This window comes from Helicoverpa armigera, chromosome 18, assembly GCF_030705265.1.
Source record: "Helicoverpa armigera isolate CAAS_96S chromosome 18, ASM3070526v1, whole genome shotgun sequence".
NCBI lineage: Eukaryota > Metazoa > Arthropoda > Insecta > Lepidoptera > Noctuidae > Helicoverpa > Helicoverpa armigera.
Window position 1 is genome coordinate 2,463,958 of NC_087137.1, and position 15,107 is coordinate 2,479,064.

General features: G+C 37.0%; 2 protein-coding genes across 2 annotated transcripts in view; both read right to left on the minus strand.

Moving 5' to 3' along the window:
• LOC110375829 (zinc finger protein 277) lies at positions 1 to 2,132 on the minus strand. Its single transcript, XM_021334092.3, has 2 exons — positions 1,791 to 2,132; positions 1 to 1,300 (listed from the first exon to the last, which is right to left on the minus strand). The coding sequence occupies exons 1-2, from the start codon at positions 2,038 to 2,040 to the stop codon at positions 255 to 257; spliced, it is 1,296 nt and encodes a 431-aa protein (XP_021189767.3). The 5' UTR covers positions 2,041 to 2,132; the 3' UTR covers positions 1 to 254.
• Positions 2,133 to 2,391: 259 nt separating this feature from the next.
• Positions 2,392 to 15,107, minus strand: part of LOC110375811 (uncharacterized) — a 30,161-nt gene continuing 17,445 nt past the window's right edge. The window contains exons 4-13 of the mRNA XM_064039241.1: positions 14,884 to 14,972; positions 13,231 to 13,349; positions 8,426 to 8,700; positions 8,251 to 8,342; positions 7,796 to 7,954; positions 7,451 to 7,562; positions 7,014 to 7,183; positions 6,527 to 6,672; positions 6,169 to 6,270; positions 2,392 to 3,414 (exon numbers count right to left, since the gene is read on the minus strand). Of these exons, the coding sequence (XP_063895311.1) occupies positions 3,276 to 3,414; positions 6,169 to 6,270; positions 6,527 to 6,672; positions 7,014 to 7,183; positions 7,451 to 7,562; positions 7,796 to 7,954; positions 8,251 to 8,342; positions 8,426 to 8,700; positions 13,231 to 13,349; positions 14,884 to 14,972 (1,403 nt within the window). The 3' untranslated portion in view covers positions 2,392 to 3,275. The remainder of the gene's footprint in view (positions 3,415 to 6,168; positions 6,271 to 6,526; positions 6,673 to 7,013; positions 7,184 to 7,450; positions 7,563 to 7,795; positions 7,955 to 8,250; positions 8,343 to 8,425; positions 8,701 to 13,230; positions 13,350 to 14,883; positions 14,973 to 15,107) is intronic.

A 15,107-nucleotide genomic window follows, 5' to 3' on the forward strand; every position in this document is an offset into this window, starting at 1 on the left:
ATAACAAGTTATTTCATGACAGTACATATAAAAAACAATATGATAATTAATATTATTTGAACACTTATAATATAATGGCCAAGAATTCTAACTTTTTATATTTCATAAAACTTAATTTAAACATTATAAAGCACAAGTATTATTGCATATAATTACTATATACAAATGCATATTGTATACCACATTTCACCAACTTTAACAAAGTATATCAGTCTTTCACTTGGAAGCCAGATCATTTCTACATAACCACCAATTCAATCATTTAGTACCGCCATGGCCATTTCTTTAGATATACTGTCCGACATGCTATTCCTCTTCTCAACATCTTGATCATCACCAGACCACCAACTTTCATCATCATCTTGAATAAAACATAGGAACAAATCATCTTCGTATGTAGGAAAATAATATTCCGGTTGATCCCATTTCTCTTTACACAATACCCAATGTTTCATATCTCTCAAATGTTTTTCTAAATTCTTTGAGTCATCGAACTTTGTTTCACAAGCTAGACATTGCTTCATATGTATTTGACGACGTATGTAATTAACGATTTTAACTTTGTGATAAAAATCCATTCCTTCCGTTGCTTTTGCGAATGAAAATTCGTGTTGCTTTTCCATGTGTTCTAAAATTTTGTCATATTCTTTCTCTGTGTGTTCACATAAGAGACATGTGATTAACGGTCCGTTTTCTTCGGTCCATTCTGACCATTCCGGATCACTGTCAACGTTGGAGTCGTTTTCATAATCCGGTGACTTCTTTGTGATATTATTTTTATTTAGCCTATAGTTCTGTTTATGTTGCTGTTTATCACTCACGTAATTGACTAGAAAGTATTTGTCATACTCCTTGTTTTCAGGATTAATTCTTTTGTGTCCTTTCTTACGCATGTGCTCTTTAAGTATGGTTCGGTCTTTGAAGTTGCCTTCACAAAAAATGCATTGCAACTTCTCCAGTTTTGTTGCAATAGTGTTTACTAGCTCATCAATGAAGATTAGGTTATCCGGTTTAGCTATATGAAAGTTGTGTTTTTCATACAGGTGGTTTAGATAAGTCGCTCTGGTTGTCGTCGAAATATTACGGCAGAAGAGACATTCTCTTATGTAGTTTTTATCTTCTCGTTCAAACTGGTGTCTTTCTAATAGCTTTTCTAGTCTTGTTTGTTGAAGATTCGTTCGTAGCTCTTTGTCTTCAGGGAGGACATCACTGAGTAGGTAATATTCCTCATTTTTAGATTTTGTACCGTCTGGCTTATTATCCAAGAGCATAGTGGTGCAGAAGAAGGGTAAGTTTTGATCTGAAATAAGAACATTTTTGTCAATTACACAGATTGATGGTTTGATAATTTTGCTGCAGATAATTTGCTTATTGCTGTCAAGTGATGGTGAGGTTTTCACAATTTTACTAAAGTAGCAGCCACTGTGTTAGTGGTTTGGTAACTTCTTGTTGAGTAACATTGAATAATAAGTGATGCATTCCCAATTCTGGGTTAAGCTCGTCATTGTACATAAACTGTCTTTATTATTTTTATATGTATTGTTATGTGAGCAATAAAGAATAAGAATGCTTTATTAACACACAAGAACTGTGATACAAACACAAGGTACACATAAAATTGTTAAGTTCAAAACATCATCAGACATTCCTCTGTCTGTTTAATTTAAAAGTTATTAACATTAGTCTTGAATTTAAACCTTCTTTTTAAATTATATCCCAATAACTAATAGCCCACACATACTTGGGCACTTTTGAAAGTCAAAAACTAAACAAAATCATGTCTAACTAACCTTTAAATCTGAGTCTCCAATATCGCAAGTATTCCTTCAAATCAACGATCTGGTTCACATCAGCTATAACCAGACGATGTTCCATAAACAAATGAGTAAGCAACTGTTTCTCATTTTCAGGCAATGTGAACTTTTCTTCACACAAAACACAAGAACATTCGGATAGCTCTTCGCTTTTGAAAATCGAAGGATTCTCGTCCTTTTGATGAAGTGTTAGCGGTCCGAAGAATTCTTTCTCTTTCACTGACATTGTGGCTTTATTTTAGTAGTATTCAGTTAATTGTATTTACAATAATTCACGTTTTTTTATTGTGAAATTAATTTTCACAGAGCTACAATGTACAATGTACTGACTGACACTGTCACAGCGCGCGATGACAGCTTTAGCGTTGACATTTGTGACATTTGTTACGTTTGGATATTTCTCTAAAAAATGGTTTTCAATCTTTGCAAGGCACTTGTTTTGTAATGGAATCATTATTTGCAGGTAGGTGGATAGGTAAGGTAAAGGCAAATAAAAAGGGTATCGTGTTCGTTACTTTTTATATTTTGATTAATAGACAAATCTTATTTAAATATTTAATTATATTTACATACAAATAATAGGAACTTACAGATTTCGTATTTATGCTCACCCAATTGCTGAAAACTTTGTTGTATAGGTACTTATCTTTTTGTGAAAACTTCCTGAAGAGGTCAAGCATTATTTAACACTTTAATAATGCGTTACAGTTAATTCCATCGTATGGTATAAATAGCATAGTGTTAACACAACAAAATATCGAATGACAATGTGCTTAAGTTTAGTGTCCTAATCACACCTTAACTTACAACTAAAACAAATTATAAATGCCACTTTCCTCCTTCCTACGAAATACTTATAAACTACGATTAAATTAATTGTCCTACGTAATATTAAAACAACATACCATAATAAGCTTATTAAGCAGAAACAATTACTTAACTATCTAATACATATTTTTAAAAACATCGGTATTTACAGTTTTATTTCAGTGGCTAGGTTGTCTATAAATATCCGATATCAATAGTAGATAATAAAAATAATGTTTCCGAATGTTGACCCGGGTAAATCGCTTGCTCGTTAGCTCGTGATTTTTTTTTATTAAAATATTATTACAAAAAATATTTGATTTATACTATGTTCTCAGGTTAATAATACAATTTTTAATAAGTCTGGTAGTAGGTAAACCATATCTTCATTTGCAGTGCAATGTTTTTTAAACTTTTTAACACAGCTTTTAATACAGATTTCAAATTTTTTCACAAGAATATAAATATGATTTTAAAACTATAATAAAAGAAACACTCGTATAGGTAATTTTATTCTACTAATACTGTTACGAAAGGTAGTTTTTGTTCCGCAAGAATTCATATGAAATACATGCAAGAATTTGTTTGTTGTTACAAGATTTTCTATAGCTGTCTTGCATTTTTTTTTCTTGCTTCACAAAACATGACGTCACATTAGTCCTCTTTACACGAGATTTTAGTGTCCACGTATAAAATGTTGTATGGCACTGAATGGCCTTTGTTCGAAGCCATTACTTGGATAGCATACTTCCTCCCAGCTTTTAGTCCTCCGATTTTTTGCACGATCACAGGCCTGAAAGACAAAATGAACATTAATTCAGTGTGGTAAATGCTTAATTCCAGGAGATATCTTTTCAGTTGTAATCGAAGTATGTGTGTTTTTTTTTTCCTAATAGTAATTTTCTATAGTTTTTCTAATAATAATAATGTGATTAATCAAGGTCGGCTGTGCAATTTCAAAACCTAGTATCTGACAAATTTAAAAAAAGCGTGTTTTTGCATTTTTCGACCTTATAGACCACTCTCCACATAGCAAATACTCCCAAAAACTCCCAAAAATTTGACAAAAACGAAGTTACACAAAGTCGGAAACCTAGTATCTACAGTAAACGTTTTCAAAATGCAAAAATTACAAGATTAAAACATAGTATCTAACATAAACCATTTTAAAAACCTAGTAAGTGCTTGTAGTTACTTGGATATAAAATGGTTCATGTAGATACTAAGCCAATGAAATGGTTGTAACAAACGTCAAAACTCCCGCGCAACTTTAGTATGTGAGAAGAAGTCGTTGCAAGTGCGTGTTTTTGTCTCTAAAAATGAGCAAAAATCAGTTTTTTAGGTCGAAATTGCTCTTGAGTGCTTTAAAAGAACAACATGGTGAAATTTAAGTACGCTTCAGTGTATAATATTGTCAAGATTGTTTGTTTTCCAAGGTTTTTTATGAATAAAAGGCATTTTTTTTAAACGACGTCAAAAATCATCAAATGACCCCTCCCGCTGTGGGTTAGCAGCGATGAGGGAGTGTCAGACTCTTACTGACCAAAAACCGTCGTGTTCCGTCGTGGGTCTTTTATTTGCCAGAGCCACGGTATCTCTTTCGAACAACCCGCAGCCCCGGCAGGCCTTGGCCCTACTGGGCCCCGCTGGGGTTGCTGACATCTCTTTGAGGAGCGCGTGGAACAACGCGCGCCGTCGATACGGGTCTGTCGTCTAAGCAGACAGAGGGACGCTGAGCCACCCGAACTCACCGCCCATAGACCCATGCCTATGGTGGCCGGGAGTCATCTCGCGACACCCGGCGCCCGTGGTGTCTACCTGGTCCAGCGTGGCGGCCGGGATGAGAGGTGCGAACTCTCTGACGTTCCGCCGCCTCCTTCTCGAGCATGACTGCTTTGCAGAAGGAGGCGAAGGCATCCCATTCCCTCTCGCTTCGGACCATGGCCTGAACCAGGGCCGGACGCGAGAAGTCGCCGTCGCCTAATGCCTCGACGAGTACCCGGCGGTGCCCTTCCCACGCAGGGCTCTCCTGGACTGTGTGGTCCACCGTGTCCTCGAGGCTGTCCGTACAGTGGTGATACCCGGGCGCCTCCTCACGAAATATTCGATGCAAGTACCTCCCGAAACAACCGTGTCCGGTGAGGACCTGCGTCATGCGGTACGTGAGGGCGCCGTGACTCCTGCCGAGCCACTCCTCAAAGAGGGGACTTACCGCCACTATGGTAGCGTGCCCTGTACTGGGTTGCGACAGTCGTTCCCTCCAGGCCACCATGACATCGCGCCGGAGCTCCGCCCGCTGCTCGACAACTTGCCGCGGCAACGGGGTTTCCCCCCCCGGCGCTGAGCCTCCTCGCGCCAGTCGTACAGGCACAAGAAGACTCTCGCCTCCAGATCCCACGGTGGCAGTCCGGCTAGTAGGCCAGCTGCTTCGCGGGAGATCGTGCGGTACCCCCGGATCAGCCTAATGGCTATCACCCTTTGGGGCACGTTCAGGTAGTGTACGGCCCGCGGCCTTACCGAACGTTATGAAAAAACACAATCCCTTGACCATGCCAACCTTAAAATGTATTCCAAGAGGCATTAAAGAAAGTAAAAAGAAAGGCATAGTAAAATCATTATTACAGCTTATGCCAATGAACAGAAGGGAGTTTTGGCAAAGTTTACCGATCAATAATAATTCAGTTGATTTAGTTTCTGGTGGACAATTTTTAATAAGCGAATAATTTATTTTATTTGAATATTGTTTTCAAATATTTTGAGTGATTATTTTTTTTTACTGAGAAAAAGAGTTTTTTTTTTAATCTTTTTCATTAAAACTGCTTATCACTATTTCGTTGTTTTATTCTATTGTTTCTTACTAGGTTTATAAAAGTGCATTTAGTTTCTACTCAGTAAATTCAGACCTAAATGAAAACAAAGCAAGTGATCTTACTAGGTTTTGAAATTGTCACACTCAAAAAGTTAGAACTAAGAAAACAATTTTTTTATTAGTAACTGCTCCTCTACGTACATACTTGGTGATAGACGCATTAAAACACTTTTTTTTAAAACCCTGTTATCTCCCTCAAATTTTGCAATCACTCCCAGGATGGTACGACTAATATTATTGAAACGGCAAGCTGTCAAAGATATGAAATCGTTTTTCGGCTCTCCTATAAAATTTGGTTTTGTGCAGATACTGGGTTTTGATATTTCGCAGCCGAGGTCGAGTTGTAGTTGTAACTTTACCCTTTCTAGCATTTTTAGATAGTTTTTTCAGAGCCTTTCAAATGTAACTGACATTGTTGTAATGTTATTATTAAATTCTTATTCTTCTATTGGCTTTATTTCGCGATTTTTCTTTGATTCGAGTTTAAAAGACAGGAGATTAACAAGCTCAATAATTGAGACTTACATAATATCATTGCCTTCATTTTTCAATTTCCGTCAAATCAGACCCAATTGCTTTGGGTAAGTGTTTCAATCAGTCATTTATTTAGACTTTTACTTTAAAAAATTGAAATAGGGTAGGTAACGGGAGTTTTCGAAATATTTTGGATAAACTTACGACTTCTCTGTATGAACGACACATTGGCCTTTTCCAGCTCTTCTGCCAAACCAGCAACTATAGACTTCCCCACTCACAGTCTCTCGGGCCATGATGCAGTATCTGTAAGAAAAAGAAAAAAAACATGAAATTAGACATGATCATCTGCCTAACCCTTTTTCCATGTAAGACTCAGCCTATCGGACCTTCAATCTCAGTCTCGTCTCAGTTACCCAGGCAACAGGCTTCCCCTTAATTGATACACAGCTAATAAGATATAATCCAAAGCAGCAGTCCATAGAGTTGAACCATCTGCATTGCATTTTTGACAGCTTCCTTTTAAAGTTAATCCAGACGAAGTTTTCTTTCTGAATCTTACCTGATGACATCAGTGGCATTATGTGTGGCAGGCAAGAATGCGACGTCTACGGACGTACACGATCTATTTGGTCTGATCTCTCTTACTGCTCCATCTTCAGTCAGCTCTGGAGTGCTGACCCCCCATCGCGTGGTTGATGCTATTAGCTGAAAGAAAATATACATTAATCAGTTCTAAGTAATTAAAATACGTACAGATAAATCCAACATCCACAGATTAAAGTTTTTGGTGTTTGGTTCGTCGTTAAGTGTACACCTATATCCCATCATATATCCCACCATCGAATCTATGTATAAGTTTAACTAAAAGGTAAACAAAATTGTAATTACATTATCATCAAAGTCTTGTCATTTGGCATATAAAACATCGATTTATATATTCAGTTCTCTTTGAGTACCACTGCTTGTCCGATCTTCTCTATAAAGTGACTTAAAAAAATGACAAATTGCGTGAGAGTCATAATTTTCGCTTCACAAGCTGTACTTACTTCTAATCCAACCGCCCGATCCCTATCCCATTTGCTAGGTATGACTTTGATGACGAATCTCATTCTAGCTTCCTCTGAACTGGAATCAAACTGTACGGATCCTTCATCACTCGTCTCTTGTATTGAAGACATTGAAATTGGTGCTGGCACGAAGAATTTGGAATGAGGGTCTGAAAAAAAATTAAAGAGATAAAGACAATCCTTCACATAGCGAGTCCTTGATTTCATTAAAAACCTAGTTCGGATTATGGCATCAAACGTTAGAAAGTTTAACTCTCTAAATGAGAACGTGTAGGTAGTATGTCGGAGTTTCAAAAACAATGTTTTTGGTCCTTTGAGACTAAACTCGAGCTCAAAGGATCAACATTTTGAATAGCTTTTGAGTCTGTTTAACTAATCTAGTTGCAGTACAATACGTTTCAGTTTAACTTGTTTACCTATGTTTCTAGCCATATGAAGTCTCTTTCCTCTGACCAGTACTTCAACATCAACTGCACCTCCACAGGTTGATAAAGTCAGCCAGAGGCCTCCGCCAGCACCAACAGTTGCCTGAAAATTATGTTCAATGTATGAAGGCGTTATTATCTCAAGAAAATTATATCTTAGCAGAGCTATAAAATAACTTTGCCACTCTGAAGTTGGCTGCTATAGACTACGAAAAAGTTATTCTTATAATTTGTATGGTGGCCAGTGGGGTACTAATATGGGTCTTCCAACGCTGTTGACTCTCAAAGTTTTTGGTCTAACTAGAGTTGTAAATTATATCAACCCTTATTACTCACCTTGAAATAAAATACATTTCTTCCTCGTATATCTGCCTTGATAGGAACATTCTCTTTCAGTCGCTTAGCAGTTGAAGAGCGCGGGCGCACACTGCCCGTCGCCAGTAGAGATCCTGATCGACGGTCCTTTGCTACGCCGAACACGCTTACGAAGTAGGTCTGTGTAATAAAGTAATTTCTTTTAGTATTTTTTCTTTTATTAATAATGGATATAGGGAATATGGAGACAAGGATTTTTTTCTGTGTCATACGTGAGCTCATTAGGATTCATCATACTTGCTCCTAACAACCAGATTTTAACAATTTAAGTTGACCTATTCGATCGACAGCGCTAAGGACTATATGTCATACATGTATGCCGAGTTATATACCTGTGGATCTTTATTTTTTATTTCTCCTATCTGTGCTACTATCTAAATTATCTACTAGTACTGCATATTGTAAATTCTAATTACCGTACTAGGGTCCAGATTTTCAATCAAATGGTGTGTTCTACCTCCCACGCACGCTATCACAGGATCTTCATCCGTTACTTTTGTGCTACGACCTAGAAAGGAAAAAGTCCAGTTCAATATTCCATTCCCAAGCTGCCAATGTTGTTTATTACAAGTTAAAGAGATATATCCTTACCAAACTTCTTCCTCCTAAAAATATTGTTAAAATTCCCTTCATAAATGTTCAAAGAATCTTCTATGTTAATTTTGTTGTCAACTTCTGTCAATATTTCCAGACGAGTTTCATTCAATCGCTCGTTTGATTTCGAACGATCCGGGTCTTGGTTCAAACGGTAAGATTTGTTTTCTAATCTTTTAGTTTTTATGTCATGTTGGGCTGCACAGAGTGAAGTGTAGTTCTTTTTGTGGGAGGCTACTACACAGTAGGTGGTTGCTTGAGGATCGATGGGGCTGTAACCAAAAATAATACCTTTACAATCGAATTATGTATTGAGAACATAAAGCTACTAGTTCAGTCTCCAAGTTTATGCAGTAGAATCAACATTAAAATTCAAACATTTTGTCAGCATTAACATACAATCCACAATAACGTTAAAAAGGCAAGATTCCCTTATAAAACGATTTGTTGATGAGATGATCAACAAACCGCTTAATTAACCAGCAATTCTCAGAGAAAGACATAAGAAAAGTAGACTTTGTATACTCATCAAGATAGAACTAGAAAGGGGAATCGCAACTTTCCTAACCAGCTTTATATGGAGTCAATTATTGAAGTTAAATTGACGACGCACGCTGGAAACATTGAAAAATCCTATTGAATTGCTTTAATGGTAGGATGGGTTAGCTTCATACGTGTTTAGTTTGTAAAAACTTGCTTGTTCATTACACGAGGCCGATTCTAAACATGCTGGATTGTATTTCATTTAATCTTTGTTAGGTAACAATGTATTTGACGCGACTGAGTAAAGGTACCTTTCTCTACTAAATAAGAAAAGTTGAGAGAACCAGAATACTGTATGCTATTATGATTTTGGACTTATTTGGACACAATTTTTTATTTCTCTCGTGTCCAGGTGACTAGGCTCTAAGCTGTGTAAACATATGCAAATACCATGTTAGTCGAAAGTGAACGTGTTAGGAAGATACTCATAAAATGAAAAGAAACATTTTGAATAAGTGATCCATATAAGTTTTATATCCTTTTATATTATAAAATTTCACCTCAATTTAATGACACTATAAAAAACAAGGAACAAGAGCTTCGAGAATACCCCCCAGCACTACTTAAGTAAAATGGTTAAGTTATCACTCAGTCCGACCGCGGTGGCATCCATACAATGAAATAGGCAAAAACTAAGGCATGTCCAAGCAATGTTAATCAAGACTAAGCATTCCGGTACGCCGTCTTAATTAAAATGTTGCTCCTGTCATAATTAAGTATTTTAATGTCCCAGACAACTTAGAAAATACAAAGAGAGAACTTGACAAAAACAATATTTCTTTTGGGCAAGTATATTTTGATTCTATTAAATTTTCGTCGTAAGACAATATTAGATTTAGGAGCAAGATAAAATATAAGTAAGACGTGAAAGAGAGCTTAAATATTAAAGTAGTAGGTACTAGATATTCCAAATACGGCGCTACTGTAACTAAGATTTATCGAAAAATCCGTTGCTGCTTGGAATATGTAAAAACAAAGCTCGTATTTTATTAAACTACCAGGAGCTTCATCTTTTTTTTATACGTACGTAGCTGAATGGATATTTAAAATCCTTTAATCTTTTTCGTATAAAGTATAATAGTCTTATAGTTTTCGTAGGATAGTCTAGAGCCTCACTAGAGAGTATTATGTACTTAACTGATTTTTATTCACCGCTGTCCTATTATTTCTCGTGATGATTTACCACCCCTGTGGTAGCTGACAAATGGATGATAATGAAATAATATCGCAGGCATGTGGCGCCTCAATGGAACCCGGACACGAAGCATTAGCTTTACAAATAAACGGATTTACCAGTCCAAGAATGAGGATCAAGTGAAGAGTATCTATGTCAATACGCATGGGATAAACCAACATAGAGATTGGTAAAGATTATCCAAGTCTTTTTTTTTCCAGGAGGTAGAACATTTATTAATACTAAGTAAGTATATAGTTTTGGAGAGGCCTATGTCCAGCAGTGGACTGCGATAGGCTGATGATGATGATATAGTTTTAGTTTTATAAGTATATTATATGTGAATGATGTGATTGCCCATGATTGGGAGCACACACTTCACCTATACTGTCAAATACTAATGTAATTGTGTAGCTTCTATTGGCAATCCAATAAATAAATAAAAGATTATTCTTTAATTTATGAGTGCAATAATCTGTATACAAAGTTCACTTTCTTAGCTTTTAAGAAAGTTTTGTGGATTCTAAGGAGTACTTTTTGATTTGAGTCGAATATATTGGTAGATGAAATGACTACATGAAAGAAATAGGTACAACAATACCAATAAAATAGATACTTTGTCATTTTTAAATGAGGTTGAATAGGATTTTTGTCCTTTCAAAAAGTAAATAAAAAACAAAATTCCTTTCAAAACCTAGAGCTTTTTATTAAAGCAGCTACTTATTGTATTTTCTGCTAGCTGTCTACCGGAGTTTCACTTGCGTCTAAAGGGTACTACTGACCACGCCGTGCAAAATTTTAAGTCCCGTCAAAAGTCGGATAAAACAAGTTGTTTTGGCATACTTAGGTACGTGCCGTTAAAATTACAAACATACACTCCCTTTTTATTCTGAACTGATTCTGAACTGAAGTTCCTATTCAGTCATATCTCATCAAAATTAGGACCCTGACAGCCCTGACACCATGGCTTTTAATAACGGGACTTAGGCATCTTGAAACAGCACATTGGTCCATAGAACTTATACAATTAAAACCAATGGAATTCCTATACTTATACAATGTTGTGAGACAGCTGCTATGATTTATAGTCTACGTGACGGGCAATAGAAAACCACGCTCATAAAAAAGACATCAGGAAATGTCTCTAACTGTGATCAGATAACTTTAAAATATTCGTCTGGTATAAAGTTTTTCCAGTACGATTGATGGGGAAGAAAGGTTGCAGATCTGAGCGGGTTTTCTGGTCCTTTCGAGGTGTGTTAGAAGGTGCACTTTTACTCCAATTTATATTTAAGTGAATCTTGGACGGAGTGGATATGAAGGAAGACCTCTTGGGCAAATCTGGACTTTAAGTCTGAAATCTCAAAATATCCTTAAGTTCTCTTTCTTCAGTAGTAAATCTCAGAGCGATGATTAATGTCCATCCCTTCTCTGTATGAGAAGAGGACTGTGCCCTAATCAATAAAAAGACTGATGAAGATAAGACAATGCGAAAACAAATATCCCAGCCTTCATAAAATTTTCATAATATTCTATTGCAAAGGTCTAAACGGCATTATAAATTAATTGGTTTTCTTGTGAAGAACACATGTATGCCAGACATTTATTTCTAACGGTCTCTGGTACAACATGTTTTTTATGGAGATATTTCGAAGTGTCAACTGACGAGGTGATTTAAGAGCTTGTTATATTGATCCTGAGGTATTTACCACCGAATTACGCTTTGCAGTTTAGATGTGACACTGATTTGAAATGGAATGAGATTTAGATAATCTTATAAATATAAAAATGAATTGCTGATCGTTAGTCTGACTAAAACTCGAGAATGGCTGGACCAACTTGTCTTTTTTTGGGTTTAAAATGTTTTTAGACGTCCAGGGAAGGTTTAAGCGATACGAAGTTTACAGGGTCAGCAAGTTTATGATAAAACTTATAGAGGTTGCATTTCTTATTGGGCGATAGTGTACATACCTTTCCAACAGAGAATGAATTGTTAAAATAGTTTCGGAGCCCATAGGGTACAAACAAACGAACCAAAAAATGTTTCCTCGGTATTTTATATTACCCTCTGTATTACAATATAGAAAAGAGACCTTTCGTTGGTTCATTTGTTACTTTGTATGTGTATGATTGATGATACGAATCGCATTATTTTTGTAATGCTAAGTACCCAATCCGTCTTTTTACTCATCTATATTTGAAACAAAACCATCAATAATTGAAATTCCTTAAATAAAACCAACTAAAGTAACTTCTAACTCGTATCCAAGCCAGTCTTCGACACAGTCCAAGATTAACCAATACTTAATTCACTTAACGGCCACATAGTTACTTTATTACGGGTAACAGATAGCAAACTCGATAACACATGACTTGTGTAACGAGGTATATTGGTAAGTAACAAGGCTTGGTTACTTGGAATTTATTAAGATGGTTTTCTGGTAGTTACGATTTTGGTCCTTTGAACGACACTGTTGCTTATTATTGTTTTACCTATTTCATTTTTTTTCTCTATTATGTATTTTCTCTTGACTATCACTAGTATTATTGGGCAATGTACAGATGAGAGTTGCTAAAGACAGAGATGGTTGGCGATCCTTGGGGGAGGCCTTCCGCAGTGGACGGCAATTGGCTGATATGTTGATGATAGTAGATCTTTTTTTGTTAATAAGGGGCACGCAATTGGCCATTATCTCACCTGATGTAGTCAAATGTGGAGGACACTTACCTAAGTAACCTACTCTTGACTTGAAAACTCCCCGTTGTAAATATTGGGAAATACAGACAGGGAAATCCACTCTTTAGCTAAATGCATAATAAAAGTGTGCTCTACTTTCATGTGTTTGAATTGAAAACGCACTTCAGCCTACTTTCTTGGTCCTTTGATATTTTTATTAAATATGTCAGTAACTCTTATATTGCCCGCACGCTGCAGACTAAATAGTTGGTCGACTATTGACACGATGGTTGGCAAAAAAAAAACCTACCATCGGGCCAAATTTCGGCCGACTCAGCGTCCTGTCTTAAACCTGTAACTAAATTCTTTCTGAAATTTCCCTTAAAGATAATGTTATCTCAAACTCACCTAGGTTCCCAGTTAGCTGCTAGCCTTCTTCGTGAACGCACCCTGAGTCGCATGCGCACTTGTCTCGTCGCTTCCCCTCTCACGCTGACCACGGCTGCACCACCTCGAGTTGATGATAGCTGGAAAAGAACAGTGGTATTAACGAATACTTCATCATCACCTTAATAATGAGGCATATTGCCTTCAACTGCCGAACGTAGGTCCCTCGTAGTGATACTGTGCTTGTGTTTTCTCATATTCTAAATACGGGTGATTGACTTGTGGCATGTGTGCATCATAATCTCAGCTGTAGGACATCTACTCATAAACATAGAACTCTCAATAATTTCCAAAAGAATAGGTTGGAATGGCCTATTTTTGTCTGATCGATTGATAATACATAAATATGTACGTCAGCAAAAAATATTTTCTTCGCCTCTCTATACGTACTTGATATGGCAGAGTATTTGTAGGTAACAAGATAGTAATAACTGAATTGATATCAAAAAACAAAAGTGAAACGCTAAATATTTACCTTGAAACATTGAGCCATAGTTCTATATATACCTAAGTTATCTAAACCCAATTTATGAAAATTTTCACAGATACACAGGATGTAGGTACATCTTTTTGTGATTCCGAATGCCTAAATAAATGCCTAAAAACGAAACGTGCCGCATTATATCTGGCTGCCTCAAGCCGACCCCGTTACAAATGCTGCACCCACTGGCCGGCATTGCCCCACCAGATGTTCGCAGAAGCGTAGCCTCTGGCATCGAGAGAGCCAAACTCGAAACAGACCAACGACACCCCATGCACAATTACACCCCTGTGCCACAACGGCTTAAAAGCCGCAGGGGTTTCTACAAAACCGTTGCTCCTGTCGATGGTGAGGCCTCTCGTGCCAGACGGGATCTTTGGCAATCGAGGAGTTTACTGCCCTCCCCGTTTGTCCCGCTCTTAGAAAGTCTCCCTCCTGGACACGATCTCCCGAGAAGAGCCTGGCAGTCTCTAAACAGACTCCGAACACGGGTAGGCCGGAGCAAAGATAACCGATCCAGGTGGGGTTTCGCGGGCGGGGCGGACCTTGGGTGCGAGTGCGGGGCTGCCGTGCAGACGATGTCCCACCTAATCGCATGTCCACTGTGCCCTGAAACCTGCTCGCGGGAGGACTTAATGAGCGCATCCGGCCGTGCTCTCGCTGTGGCGGAATATTGGGCTGACATAGTGTAGTCTCATATGACACGTCATCGACTCGAAAGAAGAAGAATGCCTAAATTTCTGATTTGAATGAATCAGTTTTGCATTCAGACAAAATTTTGAAGGAAATACAGAAAAATATTTTGATGAAATGACCTTCATCTTTATTAATATTTCCTTTTCTGTTTTGAAATGTGCATAATTTTTTGACTAGCTTCCACCAGGGGTTTCACTCGGCTCGTGTGTGAAATAGTTCACGCGCCCGGACAAAAATTAGCACACATTACACTGTAGTTTCTGAGATTAGCAAACAAACAAACTTTTCTCTCTTAGTATAGATAATGGTTGTTATTCATCGCTAGAGGAGAGGTCTACTTTCAGCTATAAGGAGGATGATGATGATGATCCCAAAGAAAGTTTTGTACAAAATAATATAATATGTGAAAATAAGAATAACTTAAAATAAATACTTACAACCATAATATATTTGTCTTGTTGAGATATATTTAAAGAGAATGTGCTCATTTCGCCGCTGCCACTTTCTTTCTGTAGAATGAGTTGGCCTGAAGACAAACAATATAACATTAAATAGTTATTTTAAGTATATGGGTGTGTTATTGTTAGTTTTATATCCTAGTAAACTTTATAGGCTATAACTTAAAATATTCATTTATCATTTTAAAAGCGAATTATTTAGA

Excerpts from the sequence above, each read along its gene's own strand:
- LOC110375829 (XM_021334092.3), bottom strand. The coding sequence starts at position 2,040 with ATGTCAGTGAAAGAGAAAGAATTCTTCGGACCGCTAACACTTCATCAA. Across the intron at positions 1,301-1,790 it reads TTGGAGACTCAGATTTAAAG|ATCAAAACTTACCCTTCTTC; the intron begins GTTAGTTAGACA and ends TTCTTATTTCAG.